Consider the following 19,889-nt stretch of genomic DNA (forward strand, 5'->3'; position numbering starts at 1 on the left):
TTTCCTGACAACACTACATACTGGTGTAATATGTGAAAATGTGCAGTTCAAGTTGGGTAAATGTGACAAGAGTAAAAGGCTTTTGAGGAGTTGTACAAGTTAAAATAATAATAAAAAAAAGACACTTGGGTTTCTTCTTAATTTATTGAAAAACCTCAAGTTCGGTTTGATCAAAATGATATTAACTAATATGTCCTCAGATAATATTTGCCAAAGAGAAGAAAAAGTGCAAACATTTTTTGAGAATACATTGAGAAATTTCCTTTGAGATGGCAGCCAATACCAGTGTTCAAATACTGTAAAACAGTAAGTAGATACAATTACTGATATAAACAACTGAAAGGTTTTTGGTAAACTGATTTCCTTTGATTCTGTCTATAACTTGGTTGATTCAATTAAATAATATGCACATTCTTAATGCAAACATTCAACAAGTGGTAAAAAAGGCACTTCATTTGAAAACTAACACAAACAATAATTTACAACATATGGCTTTTTCCTTTCAGGTATATGAAATATGACCACAGCCAAGGCACTATGAGTGTTTTAACAAAGCCTAAAGTGTTCTTCAGTGTGAACCTTCAACACTAATAGCTTGATAAACTATAATAAATAACACATTAAAAAAAGATTTTAAACACCTAAATTTCACTTAAAACAACCTGAGTGTAAAGACCAAGCTTTTCTCTGCTGTATTGCTGGCACTAGAAACAATGAAGGGAGAGGAAATGAATGTCTTTACGGCATATTGTTACAGGATATTTTTAACTCTAAAAATCATGAAAGTTACTTGAAGCATAAAACAGAGATTGAGGTTGAAGCGCTCATGTTGTAGTGGTAAACGTCCCGATTCCCTCAGACGTCACGTTGTTCTTCTTAGGGCGACATTTTTACATCCAGTAGTTTTGAATCAACAGGATTGGGACGGTTACTATTTAAAAAAAGAGAACAAATAAAAATAATTAAACAGCCTGTGATGTGAAAAACAAATGTGTCTTACACTTTTTAAAACCTGTAAACAGAGTAGTTTCAGGCGAGTTAGGGAGCAGAGTAATGTGGGTAAGAAAGACCAGAAACAATCATTTCTGAAGCTGAGTTACAGAGTGGATACATTTCAGCTTCATTTATTAGTAATTATGTGATACCATAAATGAAGTGCAACATTTAGAAGAAACTGTTCAGTACAGCCAGTTAGTCAGTTTGTGACTTCCTCCAGCCCGAGCCACACCACAAGCCTCAACTTCCTCCCTTCAAAAGTGAGGTTTGCTGTTGGAATGCTTTCATAAAACAGAACACTCATTCTTCATTATCTTTCTAGTAACTTGGAGCGCCTTACATCGCGATTACAGATGAGTCCGACTGCCCTGTCCTACCAGATCTGTGTCACACTGAAATGACCGTTGTGGCTCTAGAAACTACAGCTGACACCTTTTATCAAAGGTTGACACAGACTTGTCTTACAAAACTTTGTGCAACGTCAGTTTCCCTTTTTAGGATACAACAGTTTGTAGCTGGGGTACACAGGCTAATGTTATACAAACACACACCTCTTAGCCATCTAACTGTACTGCATGTACGGGAAATTTCAGAAAACAAGAAATATAAGGAAGTCACCACAAAATAACGATTACAGTGTACACATTTTAAAAAGACTTGGAGAACACAATAGCGGATTCTTCTCAGCAGATTTTTGTTGTATGACTGAAATACTGTCGAGCATCTTCAGCTTAGACAAATTGGATCAACTCAGAGAAACCAACATGTTCTTATAGGAGAGTTCTTACTTAAATCGATATGACAAAGCTGAGGCTTTGATAGAAATAATTTGATAAAATGGTTAGCTAAAAAATCTTATTCACAAAGCCTTCAGAACAGTGTTTCACAGAAATTTCAAATCCCTATCCAGGCTACAAACATGGAGTCCTCATATGTTAATGAAAAAAGTGTTTTACTTGATTTTTCTAGATGCTTATGAAAACCTTCACACTATTTTTACTGAAAAACATGTAGTGCTATTTAAATGTTTGACTGTTTCCTGAGAGATAACTTAGTAATGAATACATTTGGATGGAATATAGTTTGTAATGTTTTCACAGAACACTCTGTTTGACCAGTGAAAGAACCGTGGATTAACTTTGTGGCCATATCACTAAACTATCTTGTGAAATGTGAACTGGCAGTATACCAAAGAGAGATAATCTTTTTTTATTATTACTAATTAAGTGCTTTATCTGGTATTTTATCCATGCTGTTTTTCTGGGGCCATATTTTTGTGAGTAGGGAACAGAAAGATTATCTGCACGCCAATCAGAAATTTAAACTCACCTAGTGCACCAGTAAGTCCTCCCACAAGAGCATTCCCGTCTCCCACAAGAGCATTCTCGTTCTCTGAAAGGAAGAACAAAGCAAACTGATGAAAAGAATAAAACAAAATACAGTAAAGAATAGTGAAGAACATTTTTTACCAGAAGCTAATTTGATACAATGTGAGAAATAAACATTGAGGATTAGCTTCTTTCCATGTAACTCAGTTTTTCTACACTACATCTCTAGATATGTAAAGCAGGAAAATGTGATGTGTTCCACAGATTTTTCTGATTTCTTGTTAGATGTATTTGTTTCATGACAAATTATGCTAAGTAATAAAAATCTGCATAAATGTGGCTTATAACTGCCAAACTGTGCCGACTTCAGAGAACAAGTCACTTATAGCAAGACATTGAACATTGAATTACACTTGATTATTTGAATTGATGACTTACTGGTGCATTTTGGAAGACCAGGTGACCACTTGCTATCTATGTCACAAGTCACTGTAGGTTTTCCAATCATTGTGTATTCAGGTTTACATTTAAATGTCACTGTAGCCTTATATTTGTGTGGTGGTCGAGAGCCAGATTCCCAAAATCCATTTATAATCACAGGGTCTTTACATTCAACTCCTGAAAGTGAAAAACAGTATTTTTTATTACAATTAGAATCACATTAATGAAGCTTTTAGTTATACTTTTGAAGTTCAGGGAATAAAAAAAAAAAATCACTTACGGACACAGGTTGGGGCATCAGAGGAGAATTTCCCATTTTCAGAACAAAATAAGTCCCTGGATCCACGGAGTTCAAGGTCTTTGTCGCAGGAGTACTGCACAACTTCTCTATAACCATAAAAGTCCTTCTTTGGACTGAATTTCCCATTTACAATTTCAGCTGGAGTGACACATTTCACCTCTACAAAACGAAATAATATTAATCAGACTTGGAGCGCATTTCAGCTAATAAGAGTGAACACAAAGATCACTGACCATCACATGTTGGCACCCTCCCCGTCCATCCCTGGACCTCACATCTGAGTACCGCTTGCCCAACTAACATGTAACTAGTAAAGACAAAGTAAAAGGTAAATTAATTTAATCTATCAAGTGCATTTACCAACACAAACTTAGATTGAACAGGCATTTAATTTCAACCTAGGTTGAAATTATTCACTACTTCTGTTCTAAAATCCCACATAATCAAAAATGCAACAATTGATTCACTATGGTGTCTTTACTCAAGAAAACCTTGAAGAAATGCAGAAGCCGGATAAAACAACACAGAGTGAAACACATATTCACACACAGAACTAACAACCATGCGCACACAGACCAAAGGGCAATTTGGAGAGACCAGTTAACCAAACAATCATGTTTTTGGCTTGTGGGAAGAAGCTGGAGTACCAAAGGGGAAAATGCTGAAAAAATCCCAGGCTGGAATCCCAAATCCTGGGATTCTATCCAGCCTGGTTAGAATCCCAGGATTCTGACCATTTTTTATTGCGAGGCAACAGTGCTACCAACCACAACCCAAGAAGATTAACAAGTATTTTTAAATTGTACAGGTTATTTATCTAATTCACTAAAGTAACATTGTGAGGCAAGAGTGGGGAAACATTTACATGGTTACTTAAAGACTAATAAGATCAAAAGTAAGATGATTAATCCCAATTTATTGTGACTAGATGTGGCTTTACACTCTGATAAATAAGAACATAAAACCTTAGAAGATGCCATTGTGTTACTTACCCTGATCTGCAAGTGACCACAGCTGTATCACCAAACTCAGTCCCATCTTTATATTCAATATCACCTTTATTCACTTCTGGAATAGCGCCACAGTTCCTCCCTGGAACAACACAATTACCAGGAATTTCACTCATCCAGAATAAATACATGTACATTTCAAATAGAATGATTTTTATAACCGTAAAACACTTTACGACAGACTTACAGTTTATGTTAAACAAACTAACATTTTTAACTGGCAGTGCAACAACGCTACAACCACAACTGCAGAATTATAAGTAGTGCAATTAGTAGACAATATTCACTCTCGCATTTCAGCTGCAGAGCGCTCCATGCGCCAGCTGAGCATGTGATCTGTGGAGACCCTCCAGCAGATGTGTAGCCGGGAGCACAGCTAAAAGAGACACTGGCCCCATCTTCAAATGTGCTCTTTGCAATGTACTCATCCCTCAAATGCATGTTTGATCCTCCAGTTGGTTTGGAACATTGCGGAGCTAGAAAACATTTTTTTTTTTTTCCAAAAAAGGCAATACGTTTAGTTGAGAAGTCAGAACTGAATGCATAGTTATTACTTTAGTTTGAACTCACCTACAGAAGTGATGGCGAGGCCAAAACTACTCAGCAGAAAGAAGACATTCATGATCAGGCTCAGAAACACTACAGCTCTTTCCTGGAGAAGAGAAAAGTAAACCGAGGCGTAGCTACATTTGTTCAACCAAAACCATGTAAATCTAAAGAGACTTTGTGCTGAACTACATTTCCCATGTGTCCGCTTCAATGCTGCTATTAACCGTTTAGATTCAGGTTCCGTTAGATATGTGAAAAGAAGCTACCGTTACGTCAACAAGCTCTACAAGTTTGTAAGTGGAGTTATCCAAGTCATACTTAGAGAAGAAAGGCGTTAGAAAGCTAATTATTTAAAGAAATACATAATTTTGTCAGTGTTTACCTTTTTGGCTCCTTAAATAAGTGTGCCTCTTGGGATTTTACCGCCCACCGGAAACACGTCATCATCTACGCAGCAGGAGGTGTTGGTTTTGGGGTGTATTTTTTACGAAAACAACCAGATTCTTTAACTTATTTAAAAATTTTAACTTATTTCACTGATTACATTAAAAATAAACTAATGGATTATATTGATAAGTAAGTAGTTAAATCATTGATTTCCATAAATCTTGATGTTTTTAGCTACAGCCATTAACCCCAGGTTGAGTTTCTCAGAAAAAGTTATTAGACAATACCAAGGAAAGCTTCTAAGTACTGAAATGTTCTGTTGTCGCCAACAAAATATAAAAGAAGAGCTTAAATTCTTGTCTACTGACAATCTTGATTGGGACATCCTCCTGTCAAAGCTCTCTTACCAGAATTATTTGATTAGTGAACATGCACTCTAGACTTTGCACAAGACCAATCTATCTGCACTTAGATGTTTTCACATTATTTTTCATGAAGAACCAAGCAATTGGTAGCTAGTCTGAAAGGGATGAGGCTAATCTAGTGGGTTAATGGTTGAAACTCTGAATAGCATTTATTTGTGCTTCAAAGACAATAAAGCAAATTAGAGTAGAGTTCAACATGGTTAAAGCAAGATGCCTCCCTAAAATACATCCATCAATTACTAGTACAGAAAAACAACACTTCTGTTTTCAGCCTTTATTTTAATTACAAAAAATACACAATTAGACAACTGCCTCCAAACAATATGAAATCACATTGATTTGAAGTCATCAACTTAAATAAGTGCAAGCCTATCTGAGATAGCCTTCAATAAAAACGTATGCAACCACAGCAAATTTTAAAGTTCTGCTACTAAAAAAGTATTAGCATTGGTGCAATGTAAAATGAAAACTGAATATTACAGATGGGGAAAAAGTGGTCTTGTTAATATCAAGCAAAACAAAGAACCTAAAAAAAGTCAAATGGTTGATACTGATAACATGATTTAAACTGGCAAATTGTTTATTGCAACTCAAACACACATACATACAAAGACAAGCATTTGATTTTTTTTTTTGCATACAGGCACATAGGATGTAACTTTGCTAGGCACTAATTTCTGATCTGTATAAATAATGAGCTTTAAGACTGAGAGGTTTAAACCACCAGGAGTCATTTCTACAGCTACAAAAGCTCCCATTATCTTTACAGTTACAGAAAATGGGAAGGTTTTTTTTTTAATTAGATCAAATATTTCTGCACAAACAGAAACGTTTCACAAAATGTGGGATTAATATAAAAATTATCCTTTTACTAGATTAAGAAAATCTCTGTAGCTGTGTGTGAAGGCCAGCTTGAGCTGTGCTCTAGTGCAAACATTCCAAATCAACGTAGAGTACAATAATGTCCAAAAAAGTAAAACGGGTAACAAATGGATTCATGTGTCTTATAAGTGACCGGGCGCTTGAAACATCAAGTGAGAATAGATGTCATGCTGTCTAAATTACATTCTGACTTCTCTGCAGAAGCTGATTTCTAGAGAGGAGTTCAACATTTTTCTTTGGAAGCGTCTTCATTCACAGAGTGGTCCGGGGATAGTCCTCTCCACAAGGCAGCATCTTCACATGAAGGAGTTTTGGACCAACAGAACAGTGACGCTTACTAAAGAAAAAAGCAACAGAGAAACATAAACAAACACTTTCTACAAAAAGTATCATCACACCTACAATACAGGAAAACAATGTGCTGAATGTTTGAGGGAAGAAGCATTCCCACAGGCTACCTGGCTACCTACAGTAATGTGAAAAATGGAGAGAAAAAACAGCTGAAAGTTAAAAATATACAAGCAGCCACAACATTAAAATCTCAATTATCTATGCTGCAACGTTCTAAAATAAGGCCTTTTTAACACCACCTACTACAGCCTCTAAATATTCTGTGATGTCAGTGCAATGGGAATTTGTCAAACACTTCTTATCAGAGCTAAAAACACTCTGGGGTAAGGTGTCCTAACTCCATAATCAAGTTCAGCTACATCTGAATTACAAAGCCATCAAAAAGATTATTTCAGTAATTCAATTCAAAAATTTAAACTCACATAGATTAATTACTCACAGAGTGTAGAGTTCAAAGCGCTAATTTAATTTATGGCTCAGTAATGATAACCTAAAATTCAGTTTTCAGGCCATTTTAATATCACTAAGACCAACAAAAAGGGGGCGTTTAAAACAAGCCTTTGTATAAATTACTCTGTCAGAGCAGCGTGGAAAGGAGGCAACAAGTCTGTGGCACTGCTGAGGGGTTCAGGAAACCTCAGCAGTGGTTTTAATAGTTTAATAACCACAGAGGAAAGCATCAAGTTCTCTAAAATGTCCTGTTGGTTGATTGTGGTGACTGGATTTTATGAAACAGTTGATTTTCATCCACACTTGATATGGCTCTGTGATACACAATTCACCTGTTTAATTACAATGTAATGAAATAAAACATGTTCTTTCTCATCATGCAATCACGTTTTTATTAAACACAATTGTTGTTGGACAACAATCTCCTTACCGAGAGTGCTACATCCTCGTCATCTTTTGCAGGATCTTTGACAGTACGGGTTCGCCGACTGCTGTAACCCACCAATGACTGGTCAATATCACTGGTTAAATATATGCATGAGAAGGCGACTAACAAGAGTTTAGCCTGCTGAGACCTCCTGTAACATGCAACCTGAGGTCCAAGCAGGGCAACACCCACCATCCTGTGTACCGCTCATCTAAAAAGACCACCAACACAAACAAGTGCCAACCATGCAGCCATCGACACACAGCGCACCTTAAAATAATCACAGTTGTCTTGTTTTTACATGAAGATTAAAATTATGATTAGGTTATTTATCCAAGCAGAACAGAATCAATGTTTGTAACTTTGTCCTCAAAAAAAAAAAAAAAAAAAAAAAAAAAAGATTTGGGCAAAATCAAATTCAATAATGTGGTAAAGTTTGAAGTGTCACATCCACAGCGAAGATGTATTTACTGTGTATGAATAAAATACCTTCTTTTTTTTTCAAGGTATAAAGAATCATTATCTAAAGGAAGTAAACACTAAATGTGTTTACAAACAACCTTAAACATTATACAGCTAATAACAGAAATGATTCACAAGCTAAATTAAACCCAAAGGATCAAAACTCATTTCAACATACTTTGAAATTTGGTACTTGGTTAGAACTGGTGTGGCTTTTAAAGAACTCTCCTATACAGCCAGATAGTCATTATAAATAGAAATAACTTTCATATTGTCACCTCCTAAGATAATGGCCTGTGTCATTTTCTGCCAAATGTGATATAGGCTAAATAAATAAATAAATAAATAATCACTTTTGGCCAAAAGTAACTTAGACATTATTTTAGGAAGGTGACAATATGCAGAAACATATTGAAATTCCAATTAACAGCCAAGTGAAGTCCCAGAAAAAAAAAATTGCTGTTCAACTGAACACTGATGATTTATTAATTATTGCAAAGTTAGCTCCCAAACAAAATTGTGTCTGTGATGTACAATCGTATGAAATAATTGAAGTATGTAAACGAGAAAGTAATGGATAAATTTTTTCTTGGATTGTTTATTCAGGTTTGGGTTTGCTCTTTGAGACTAAAAATAATGAGGCTTCATTATGTAGAGACACAGCGTCAGCAGCAATTAGTCATTTGTAGGTTACTTGGTTTAGAGTTGAATATAAAAGAATTTATTAATGTAGCATATTTTTTTAAATGCCATTTAAAAATATCTAAAATTATGTGCATCTCAGTAAATTAGAATATCATCAAAAAGTTAAGTAAAACCTTTGTATAGATTCTTTACATTATGGCCATATGATGGCGAATCAAGCAGAAAATTGCTGACATGACAGAGAGTCAGACAAGGTAGGGAAGACACAAAAAGTTATTGCTATAAAGTCTTGCTATTCCAGAGTACGCTGGAGATTTTAACATGGAATTGACTGCATCCATGACACAGGTTAGAGTTGTATAGTTTTTTGTGCTAAGCTCCTGAGGCAAAGATAATGTCAGAAGTACAGGCTAAGTGAAAACATGATAATACTGCTCAGTGGCTCAAGGTGCCTTTTCAAAAAAAAAAAGAAGTTCCCCAAGAGCAAGAGTGCAGAGGCTCAGAATCCAAGTTTATTGAGGTCCAGTGTTTGGTTCCCACCACCAGTGATGCTTTTGGAAGCCGTGTCATTCAATACGGTTGGTTCACTCAAGTCCAAGTTTCAAATCCAAAGTTTCTGCTGTCATATATCACAAAATTTGAAAGCACTTTATGTATCCCTTTAATTACAAGCTCTATGGAGCGGATTTTATTTTCCTGCAAGATTTTGCACCCATTTTTATCTGATAAATGTAATCTTTAGAAATTACATTATAGCAACATACAAACACTTGAAATACACTCAGTATGTAAGGAATCAATCTCCCGCTCAATCGACAGGCGGATTGGGGCAGCGTCTGTCGTGAAGCGGGCATTGTACCGGTCCATTGTGGTGAAGAGAGAGCTGAGTCAAAAAGCGAAGCTCTCGATTTACCGGTCGATCTACGTTCCCACCCTCATTTATGGTCATGAGCTTTGGGTCATGACCGAAAGAACGAGATCCCGGATACAAGCGGCCGAAATGGGTTTCCTCCGCAGGGTGGCTGGGTTCTCCCTTAGAGATAGGGTGAGAAGCTCGGTCACCCGGGAGGGACTCAGAGTAGAGCCGCTGCTCCTCTATGTTGAGAGGAGCCAGTTGAGGTGGCTCAGGCATCTGGTAAGGATGCCTCCTGGACGCCTCCCTGGTGAGGTGTTCCGGGCACGTCCCACCGGGAGGAGGCCTCGGGGAAGACCCAGGACACGCTGGAGGGACTATGTCTCTCGGCTGGCCTGGGAACGCCTTGGGGTTCCCCCGGAGGAGCTGGAAGAAGTGGCTGGGGAGAGGGAAGTCAGGGCCTCCCTTCTGAAGCTGCTGCCCCCGCGACCCGACCCCGGATAAGCGGAAGAAAATGGATGGATGGATGTAAGGAATCTACATCATTCCTGGGTTGAGCTTAATTACTCTGAAATTATGTTTTCACTAATATTCTATTTTATTGAGATGCATATATATATATTGTCTGTAGAGAATTCTCAGTGAGACCCACAGGTCTGTAGAGGAGAGTTCCTTTTTTATTGCATATAACATAACATAAAAGCAAGTCTGTAAAGTAGAGCTGGGCATTGCATTCCCAAATCAGTAGTTTTTTGTTTTATTAATCTGATGGCAGAAGCTAAAAGTGAAGATGATGGCTTTGCTAGTGGTAAAGGCAAACTTGTTCTTAGCAACATCTTCTGATCATCTGACCTTCTGCACAAGATGCAGAAGCTTGTGGGGGGCAAAATCTGAAAAATTTGAATTACAGGATGTTATAATGCCATTTCTTCTTCAAATGCCCACCCCTACTTCAAAGTGCAAAAAAAAAAAAAAAACATCATGCAATGGTGAGAAAGTTCAGACAGCAAGCAAAGGCACACATTCAGACTGTTAATGGCTGGGCTGAGGACAGGACAAAAAACAGCAGACAGACTCCAAGTTCCATAAAGCGTTAGTTTACATAGATATAAAACAAAGATTTACCGTTTCTTTAGGAAGAAGAATATAAAAAGGCCAAAGCCAAAGCCAATGATGCAGATAACTATTTTGATGAGAAAAAAAAAGACATTGTGATGTTTGGAGAGTTTGTGTGTGAGCTTTAAGAACGGTCCTGAAATTTAATCACTGTTTTTCCCCCTAACACATTAAACAGAAAGCTCTTCTTCAAATGTTTAAAATTAATTTTAAAAATCTGCCAGTTGGAAGACATTATCTTGATTTATTTGAGAAGCAGACACCTAACATAATTTCTTTAAAATAATTTGAGAGCAACTGGCACTGAGAAAAAAAAAAGTAAAAATCAGCTGTTCAAGTGTTAACCATTTGGAGATGTTCTCATAACAAAAATCAATATCTTTACAATAATTTGTCAAAAAAAGTACCTTGTAGCACTTCTCTATATATTACATTGGCAAATAAAACGCTATCTGCCAACAATAGGTTTGGTTATTTATACACAGCTACTGTGTTAAACAAACAAAAGGAAATCAACACAGAAGAGTTAAAAGGTCAAAATGTTAAACTCAGTGTTAAATGAGTTCAGTTACAGCAATCACTACTACTTCTGATCAGAAAACTGTTTTTCTGTTTTGGGAGCAAAATGCAAAAAGATAACAAAAATAACTTCTGCAAAGGGGCTAATTTGTTAACTAAGATATTCTAGGTTATTTTGTTTGACCTTTGTAGAATTTAATAATGTGTTTTTATAGCAACACTGTTCATCTGAGGTCACACTACTTTTGAAAAGGGTTCACATAATTTTTGTTTACCGTTAACACGCAGCTCAAGGATGAGTCAACTTACCAACTAGAATAATAATCCATGTTGGAGAGGTAGCGTCACTCTCATCTAAAGAAAAAAAGAATGAACAAGAGACAGAAGAGAGCAGGAATTAATTTGAGGTTGCATCTTTCTTTTAGGAAAGAAAAAAGCAGCTCTGCATCAAGTGACACAGAGCACTGTTTGCAAAACCCAGCAATGTTTTTTAAACTCTTCTAGAGTTTGTACATTTATCTTCACAGTGTGCGATCAAAGTCACATTCCTTGCTACTGTGCAGAAACTTAACAGATAAAGTTGATTCTTGCTTTTAAAGATAACAAGCAGTGGAACAGCTTTGCTACTTTGCAGTAGCAAAGCTGTTCCACTTTAGGCAATAGGCAGTCCTATTGCCTATGGGCAATAGGACTGCCCATAGGCCCATAGGCAGTCCTATTGTGCAGAGCTTTTATTGTGCAGAGCAGTATTGCTGGTTTCTGTGTTGTAAAATAAACCTGAGATTTCTTAAATGCTATATGGATGAAACAGCCAGACGGATATCATAAATGGTAGCATTCGCAAGAAACGAAACATCAGAAAAGCTACGGCAAGAAAATCTGACGGTAAAGATTCTGACGGTAAAACATATTTACACAGTTCATGACTATCACTGCAATGTTTTGTCATCCGTTTTGTCTGTTCAAAATAAATAAAAACCATTACATCAAGTTTAACAGTATTGTCATTTCTAATAAACAATGCTAAACCTTTGATGTGCGGTCTGTGATAAAATTCTAATTTTGATAGGGGCCCCCAAAGTCTGGGGGTCCTAAGCAGCTGCTTAGTTTGCGTTGCCTCAGCCAGGCTTTGTAGTCATCTCGTTTCCTGTGTGGAACGGTACTCGTCAAACTCTGGCGCTGCATGCAACATTAAATAAGTCAACATTAGCCATGAAGATGGAGCAGCGAAAGCAAACTAATAAACATAAAGCGGCACTGAAAAGTTGAAAGGTAAAAATGAAATCCCTGAGAAAGGGCAGCAATGTAAAATCTTCCGACCTGTTTGGTGGTCCTTCCTTTAGTTCTAGGTCTGGTCTCTCCACCAGACCCGAGAAATCAGATGATACTGCTTATAGCAGCTTTAGCGAGGTTAGCATGGATTTAATTTACTAACTTTGATATATTTTTGTTGTTGTGGCTGTAAAATATTATTTACACAACACTTTAAAAATCATAATGTAAGCCTATTTTTGTCAGCATATAAATCTGCATTCCATTTACCTGGGGAGATGGAAGTCGGAGCTTGGGAGGATGTCACACCTGAGGTAACGGTGTTCCAGATAACATAGTCAGCGAAGTTACTATTTCAACATGGCAAGTAGACACTGCATCCAGTCGCACCCTGCTCTTGACATATTGGCTAAAATCCTCACATTTGTCCATTTTTTTTCAGCCTATAATCTGTGTCCCATTTACCTCGGAAGCCTGAAGTCGGAGCTTTGGTGGAAGTCCTACCTAAGGTAACAGCGTTTCAGATAACAGGAGTTACTATTTCAACACGGCAGGTAGACATTGTGCGCAGATTGTTTTAATGAGGGGGTATTATGTAAATTTTACTTTTTTGAGATTTATGTAATCTTATGTTATTCCTTTAGTTCTAGGTCTGGTCTCTCCACCAGACCCGAGAAATCAGATGATACTGCTTATAGCAGCTTTAGCGAGGTTAGCATGGATTTAATTTACTAACTTTGATATATTTTTGTTGTTGTGGCTGTTAAATATTATTTACACAACACTTTAAAAATCATAATGTAAGCCTATTTTTGTCAGCATATAAATCTGCATTCCATTTACCTGGGGAGATGGAAGTCGGAGCTTGGGAGGATGTCACACCTGAGGTAACGGTGTTCCAGATAACATAGTCAGCGAAGTTACTATTTCAACATGGCAAGTAGACACTGCATCCAGTCGCACCCTGCTCTTGACATATTGGCTAAAATCCTCACATTTGTCCATTTTTTTTCAGCATATAATCTGTGTCCCATTTACCTCGGTAGCCTGAAGTCGGAGCTTTGGTGGAAGTCCTACCTAAGGTAACAGCGTTTCAGATAACAGGAGTTACTATTTCAACACGGCAGGTAGACATTGTGCGCAGATTGTTTTAATGAGGGGGTATTATGTAAATTTTACTTTTTTGAGATTTATGTAATCTTATGTTATTCCCTCATCTAAAATCAGACCTTGAAGGTTGTTTTGATTCTTTAATACACGTTTGAGAAATCCTTGCATCTCCCATGGCAACCATTCAGAAGTGCACCCACCGCTCAATCCCACAAAGTGCCACCTATTTCCACAAAACTCCTCCTAGCAGCTCCTCTTTCAAGTTTTCCCCACTCCAGACTAGCAGCAACATCAATTAACAGATTGCATCATGGTGGAACTACAAGTTTGCTGAGCGTTTGTTAACGGCATATTGAGAAACTTTGTTTTGATGACATGCTAAATGTGGAGTGCAGGACAGAGTAGGAGGTTCTTAAAGAGACAAATATATATATATATATATACATATTTTTATTTTTTTTGGCTCTAGTGGCCTTTATTTGATAGTTAATTAACAGGAAAGTGGGTAAGGGGCAAAGGTCGCCAGGCCGGGAATTGAACCTGCAACAACCGCGTTGAGGACTAAGGCCTCTATATGTGTGTTGTGCTTAACCCCTGTGCCACCACAGCACACCCCATAGATATAATTTTTATAAACAACTGAGGGTAACAGTTACTTAATTGTGCTATAAAACACCACCATGTGTTTGAAAAATACATAACACCCTCACTTTAAGCTTTGCTTTTCATAAGAAAACACAACTTCTAATTCGTTCAGTTTAGACTTGCAGGCACTACTTGCAACACTGATTTTAGTCCACTCCTACAACTTATAAAACAGACATGGTTTCCCCTCAGCCCTCTACTGTTGTTGCGAGGAATGGCCATTTTGAAATGCAAAGTTGGTCTTAGAAATTGTAATTTGGGGTAGTCGGAGTTTCTCTCACTTTCAGAGAGAAATGTCCGACTTCGGGGAGCGTTTCCAGATCCAACTAGAAACTTGGAATTTCTGAATTTGAGGACAACATTCACTTGCTGCTTAAAACTGCATATTTAACCCATTAACAGGTAACATGATCACTGGATAATTAGTTATTCACTTCACTTTAGTGGTCATGATGACATACCTGAGCAGCATGATTGTTTTCCGTCGTTTTTTTTTTTTGAGCAGCTACAATATCGCTCCCACATTTACACAGCTCCCATCTATATCATATTGCAAAATCAGGCATTTTTCACAAGTTACATGTAAGTTAACGTACTTACCTCTAGGTTTTATTGTGGTGGTAGTGGGAGTGGTAGTTTTGACAGGAGGTGGAGTTGCCCCTGAGAAAAACAAAGTGTAATAAGGAGAAGATCATCTTGGTAACAATAACTCCTTATATTTAAAATAATGAAAGAAATATAAGCTGAACAGGCTGGAATTCAGCATCTGAAGAAATGACAATCTAAAAAAAAAAACCTTCAACTTTGAAGTCTGGAAAAAGGTCTAAAAATATCTTGCACAATTTTTCCAAACAGGAAAAGCCTGTCACACCCCATGCTCAGTAAAATTATCGAGTCCACTCATCTTTGCCTAAATTCAACTTCAGCTAAAGTCACATGTAAAAAAAGGGGAAGTGATAAGTCAAATTTCCTTTTAAAAGAAAAAAAAAAATTCTCCACAAATTCAAATTAGAGATAGTAATTAAGAAATTATTTTAAGTAGAAAATGTAAACGAACTATCAGTACCAAATAACACAGCACATTATCTGAAGAAAGCAAACGTAGTGGACTGTGGCAAATGATTAAAGTTTTATGGATGTGGAGTCGGTTGGACCCCATATGTAAATACAAGGGTTAATTGATCAACAATTTACAAGCCCCAATTGCCACACAGCAGGGCCATCACAGAGTCACTTTTTAGCAGCTTTTTTTATTACCATGTAGGGAAATTAATGTTCAGATTATGATGTGCATTATTTTATTAGTGGGTTTTTTCCCCCACATACTTACTTTTACATTCTGGTAACGATGGCAACCACTGATTAGTTATATCGCATGTCACAGTAGACGGGCCATGCATTATGTATCCGGGTTTACAGCTGTACGTCACTGTAGCCTTGTGTCCATGTGGAGGCCGAGAACCACTTTCAAAGACAGCATTTTCAATTACAGGATCTCGACATTCAACCGCTAAAAGCGAAGGGAAAGGAAATTATTATTGTCACAACAGTAATCAGTCATAATTTTGTTATCAAATTTGAGACCAAAAACAGCCCAATACTTACTGACACAGGTTGGAGGAGAAGGGGAGAATTCCCCACCATCAGAGCAGGCTATGTCTTTTGGTCCATTAAGTACAAATCCTTTCTCGCAGGAGTACCTCGCAACGTCTCCGAAATTATAGAAATCTTTGTTTGGATAAAATGCGCCGTTTGCCACTGGTGCTGGTGTGGTACACTGCACCGCTGCAAAACAGAATTAAGTTTTTCATATATCAGATCCTTTCAACCTTCAAGAAGCTGAGATGAACAAAAAGATCACCAACCGTCACATGTTGGTAACCTGCCATCCCATCCGTTGACTTCGCATCTAAAAGTCGACTTCCCAACCAGCATGTAACTAATGAGTGAGTGGAGAAATAAAAAGCATTTAATTTAACAACACTGAGACAAGCAAACAGATCGTTGTCTTGATTTCACAGCAAAATTAGCAAAAAGAAAATGCTGCTACTTGCTTCCAACAACCAAGAGGGTTGAGCATCAGTTCAGCTGCTTCACTTACATTTTACCATATTTGCTTTGGCTGGGGATTTTTCTATAGCATTGATGTGTGTGTTACCACAATGACAGGAAAGATTTCAGTAATTATCTTAGTGGAGCATGCTACTGTCCATTAATCTGGGAGAGGATACAAGGCCAATACCACACAATTTGAAATCCATCATTCCACAGCAAGGCAGATTATTAGTAAATAGAAAACACCTAGAATCGTTTCTAATTGGCCTTACGTTTTTGAAAGTCAAGCTGTACAACACACAAAGCTCCATTTCAAATGCTACAGGTTTTTGGTTTTTGCATGGAATTACCACTAAATTCTCTGACAGTATATTTAGAAGAAAATACCTATTTTAGATTTTTTTTTTATATTCTTCCACGGGTTGGTTATATTTTTTTTCCAGACTAGTCTTACATTTAGTTTCAATAAAAGCATTACAGTATGACTTCATTGTTTACATATACAAAAGGTGCATTCTTAGATAAAGTTATACTTATGTTACTAACCCCCGGTTACAAGTGACCGTAGCTGTATCACCAAACTCATTTCCGTCATAATCAACTTGACCATTAGACACCTCACCCAAAGTGCCACAAGATTTCCCTGGAACAAGAAAAGGGAACAAAATTACACTTAAACTACAATTTATTGGACATTGCTACTAAAAAACATGTGGGGGAAAAAATAGTAAAGTAGCATTTTATAATGTTAAAATATAAGTGTTTGATTTTTGAGAATACTACAATTTCAAATTGTGAGTAAATTATTCTACTGTTGTATCATGGAGAATTTCATGGTGCGATTTATTAAATAATACTCACTTTCGCATTGCAGCCGCACAGGACTCCATGTGCCAGCAGTGCATGTGATAGATGTAGATCCTCCAGCAGGTGTGTAGCCGGGATTACAGACAAAAATAACTTTGCCACCATCTGGAAATGTTTGCTGGGTAATGAAGTCATTCCTCAAATCCATGTTGGCTCCTGCAAGAGGTCTGGAGCAATCTTGTGCTAGATTATTTACAAGTTTAAGAATTCGTTGAAAAGATGGGCGTGAGAATTGAAAAGTTCAATAACTGTCAGGTTGCGCATGCTCGGTGTCCCCGTTTGAACTAACCTTGAGCAATTATGGCAAAGCCAAGACTGCCGAGTATAAAGACAGCTGTAATATCCATGGCAGGATCTGGGGCAGTAATCCAGTGACAACAGTTTCTTTCCGGGAAAAGATGCAAGCAAATATAAACAGGAATGTTTATATTTGTTTTACATACGAACAATGACAGCCATTCAGTTTCAATAATTTTCATGTTAGAAAACAAATTCTATTCATTCGGTAGAAACAAAAACCAACTGGGTTACTAACGTATGTTTAAGTGAAAGAAAGCATCCATTGTAATAATTGATCATATTTCTGAAACAGAATGGTACTCCAAGCAAATTCTGTTTTTATCACCAAATCAACTTAGCGTCTAACGAGGCAGAAATATACATAATATTCTTACGTTTTAGGAAAACCAACTCGACAAGCAACATCACGCAAAAGAAGCCCAGCAATAAACAGAGTTTTAAAAGAAAATAAGTGGCTTGTTTACTGTGTAATATCTAAACATGTGGGCGTCGCGGAAACAACGGCCTAAATTAATCCTAATGTAGCTTCAGTTTCACTGTAATGCAAGCCGAAGTTGCCAAAAGGTCCATTCATTTTGAAAAATACAGGAAAAAGTACACCAGACAGTCTGAATCGGCTGTTGATAAATACATATTTATATTCGATTAAAAAAACGTACCGCGTTCGGCTAGCTAGCTGAATGTTAGCTGAACAGACACCATCAAACATAACTGAAACAAACCGAAAATTACTGAAAAGTACCATTCTTTGCTCTTTTATGCATTAATCTAACAGATTTAGATATAGCAGATTCGGACTTACCCGCTTTAAACACCTCCGAATCAAACCCGAAGAGACACTTCCTGTTAGTGCAACACTTCTTTTTGAGGAGGGCGTGACCAGAAGTGACACACTTTACTGATACGCCATTACGTATGAGTGACATGCAAGTACGTATGGCATAACTTACGGTCACTAAAGTTGTACAAGTTAATGCAACTCATAATGATCAAGTTTGTCGAATTGTGTAAACTTAATATATACAATTTGCACATACTAACATTTTTCAGTTTTAATAATTTGATTTTTAAGGCAACGAGTTTGCATATTTTTTTAGTAAGGTGAACTAATAGATTCTAAAATGTACTTGCACATTTCATTTACTACATTAAAAAAGTTGAGTAATTTATACATTAATTTATACAGTAATTTTATTTAATCTGCTTGATAAAATTAAGTTCATTTTAATTGGATTTTATTTTTCATGTTAAGAAATGTATACGTACTTTAAACAAATAACAGTACTGCTTGATCAACATAAATAAATTACGCAAATTTTTTCCTTTATTTATTTATTTTTAAGTAGACAGAAAGTATTTGTAGATAAGTGTAGATAACACAAGTGTACCTGAGGTTAAGGAAAGGCTTTGCAACCCCCTCTAAACAGAGGAGACCGATTTGTCTTTCTTTCTTTAGGTCAGGACATGATTTTGTTGTCCATTTAAGGGATTTTTGTTTTGTGATTCCAGTTCTGGTGGTAATCAGGCCTGAGTGTGGCCTTTAAATTAAACTCAAAATTGGTAGCGTTACAGTTGATTCATAATTTAAAAAGTGGTTAATATTTGTTTCCAGAAATTGCCACAATTGTATGAATGTCTTTTTTCCGTAATAAATAAAACTATCATTTATAAACTGAATTTAGTCTTTATTGAGATCATCTTTGTCTGACACTCAAATCTGTGTGATGGTCTGAAATCAAAAATAGATTCAATCTGTAGAGGAGCACTTTTCCACAACTTATGTTGGTTCTGATCTCAGTTTAGGACCACTTTTGGTCTAAAATGTGACAGATCATGATCCCTGATCAAAACAAATAAGGGACAGATCTCTTGCTGAAGATATATCACAATCACATCACTTTGCTTACAGAAAATTTTGAGCAGTCTATAAAATAACAAAGCAGATATAAACCATCCCCCTGGCAGGTTTGAACTGACACATGGTAAAATGTTGGATAGCATACTTCTCTTAACTAAAAAATTATAGTACAAAGCTGCTAAACTACAAATAGGCTATACAAAATGTAGAAATCAACTGCATGTGTTAGTGGACCCAAATGAGAAAATACATTTAAGCAGGATGTAGCACAATAATTTTCAGAAAATATCTGTGAGACTTGAGCATTTTATAAAAATAAACTTTTAATGTCCTACTCCTTCCAACAATCTGTCTGAATGGAGCACAAGAAAAATATCTAAACATCCTGCAGAGAACACAGAATGAATTTTAGGAAATTATGGGTGTGCCATTATTGTTCTGAGTAACTATACACTGACTTCCATTTCAGGAACACTCTTTTTATAAACCATGGTTTCTGTTTGGTCATTTGCAATGCTTTGGGTGGGACAATGAAAATCCTGAAACAAGATATTAATAGAGTATGATGTAATATATAAACATTTCCCACTAATTTCCTCTTCAACCTCAAAATCATAAATCTCCCTGTCGAGACAAGTCG

The 19,889-nt window shown here is 36.7% G+C and overlaps 2 protein-coding genes across 9 annotated transcripts; both read right to left on the minus strand.

Annotated features, from left to right (window-relative positions):
- Positions 1-125: 125 nt before the first annotated feature.
- Positions 126-5,582, minus strand: LOC103467960 (membrane cofactor protein-like). Of its 2 annotated transcripts, none has more exons than XM_017305855.2 (9): positions 5,008-5,582; positions 4,651-4,728; positions 4,364-4,552; positions 4,059-4,158; positions 3,300-3,373; positions 3,046-3,225; positions 2,763-2,942; positions 2,326-2,388; positions 126-931 (listed from the first exon to the last, which is right to left on the minus strand). In XM_017305855.2, the coding sequence occupies exons 3-9, from the start codon at positions 4,515-4,517 to the stop codon at positions 891-893; spliced, it is 792 nt and encodes a 263-aa protein (XP_017161344.1). In that variant the 5' UTR covers positions 4,518-4,552; positions 4,651-4,728; positions 5,008-5,582; the 3' UTR covers positions 126-890. The 2 variants fall into 2 exon arrangements, with proteins under 2 accessions (XP_017161344.1, XP_017161343.1); XM_017305854.2 differs by having other exon boundaries at positions 4,647-4,728.
- Positions 5,583-5,696: 114 nt separating this feature from the next.
- LOC103467808 (membrane cofactor protein-like) lies at positions 5,697-18,343 on the minus strand. 7 transcript variants are annotated; one of them, XM_081609243.1, is made up of 16 exons: positions 18,194-18,343; positions 17,381-17,475; positions 17,086-17,274; positions 16,771-16,867; positions 16,035-16,108; positions 15,775-15,954; positions 15,500-15,679; positions 14,770-14,829; positions 13,453-13,491; positions 13,258-13,296; positions 12,880-12,918; positions 12,685-12,723; positions 11,452-11,496; positions 10,633-10,690; positions 7,551-7,608; positions 5,697-6,656 (listed from the first exon to the last, which is right to left on the minus strand). In XM_081609243.1, exons 2-16 carry the CDS (start codon positions 17,436-17,438, stop codon positions 6,654-6,656), a joined length of 1,158 nt encoding a protein of 385 aa, XP_081465369.1. In that variant the 5' UTR covers positions 17,439-17,475; positions 18,194-18,343; the 3' UTR covers positions 5,697-6,653. The 7 variants fall into 7 exon arrangements, 6 of the variants coding, with proteins under 6 accessions (XP_081465369.1, XP_081465368.1, XP_081465370.1 ...); XM_081609242.1 differs by having other exon boundaries at positions 7,551-7,611; XM_081609244.1 differs by lacking the exon at positions 13,453-13,491 and having other exon boundaries at positions 7,551-7,611.
- Positions 18,344-19,889: the final 1,546 nt, after the last annotated feature.

The sequence above is a fragment of the Poecilia reticulata genome, chromosome 7, assembly GCF_904066995.2.
Source record: "Poecilia reticulata chromosome 7, P_reticulata-male-v2, whole genome shotgun sequence".
Classification (NCBI taxonomy): Eukaryota; Metazoa; Chordata; class Actinopteri; order Cyprinodontiformes; family Poeciliidae; genus Poecilia; species Poecilia reticulata.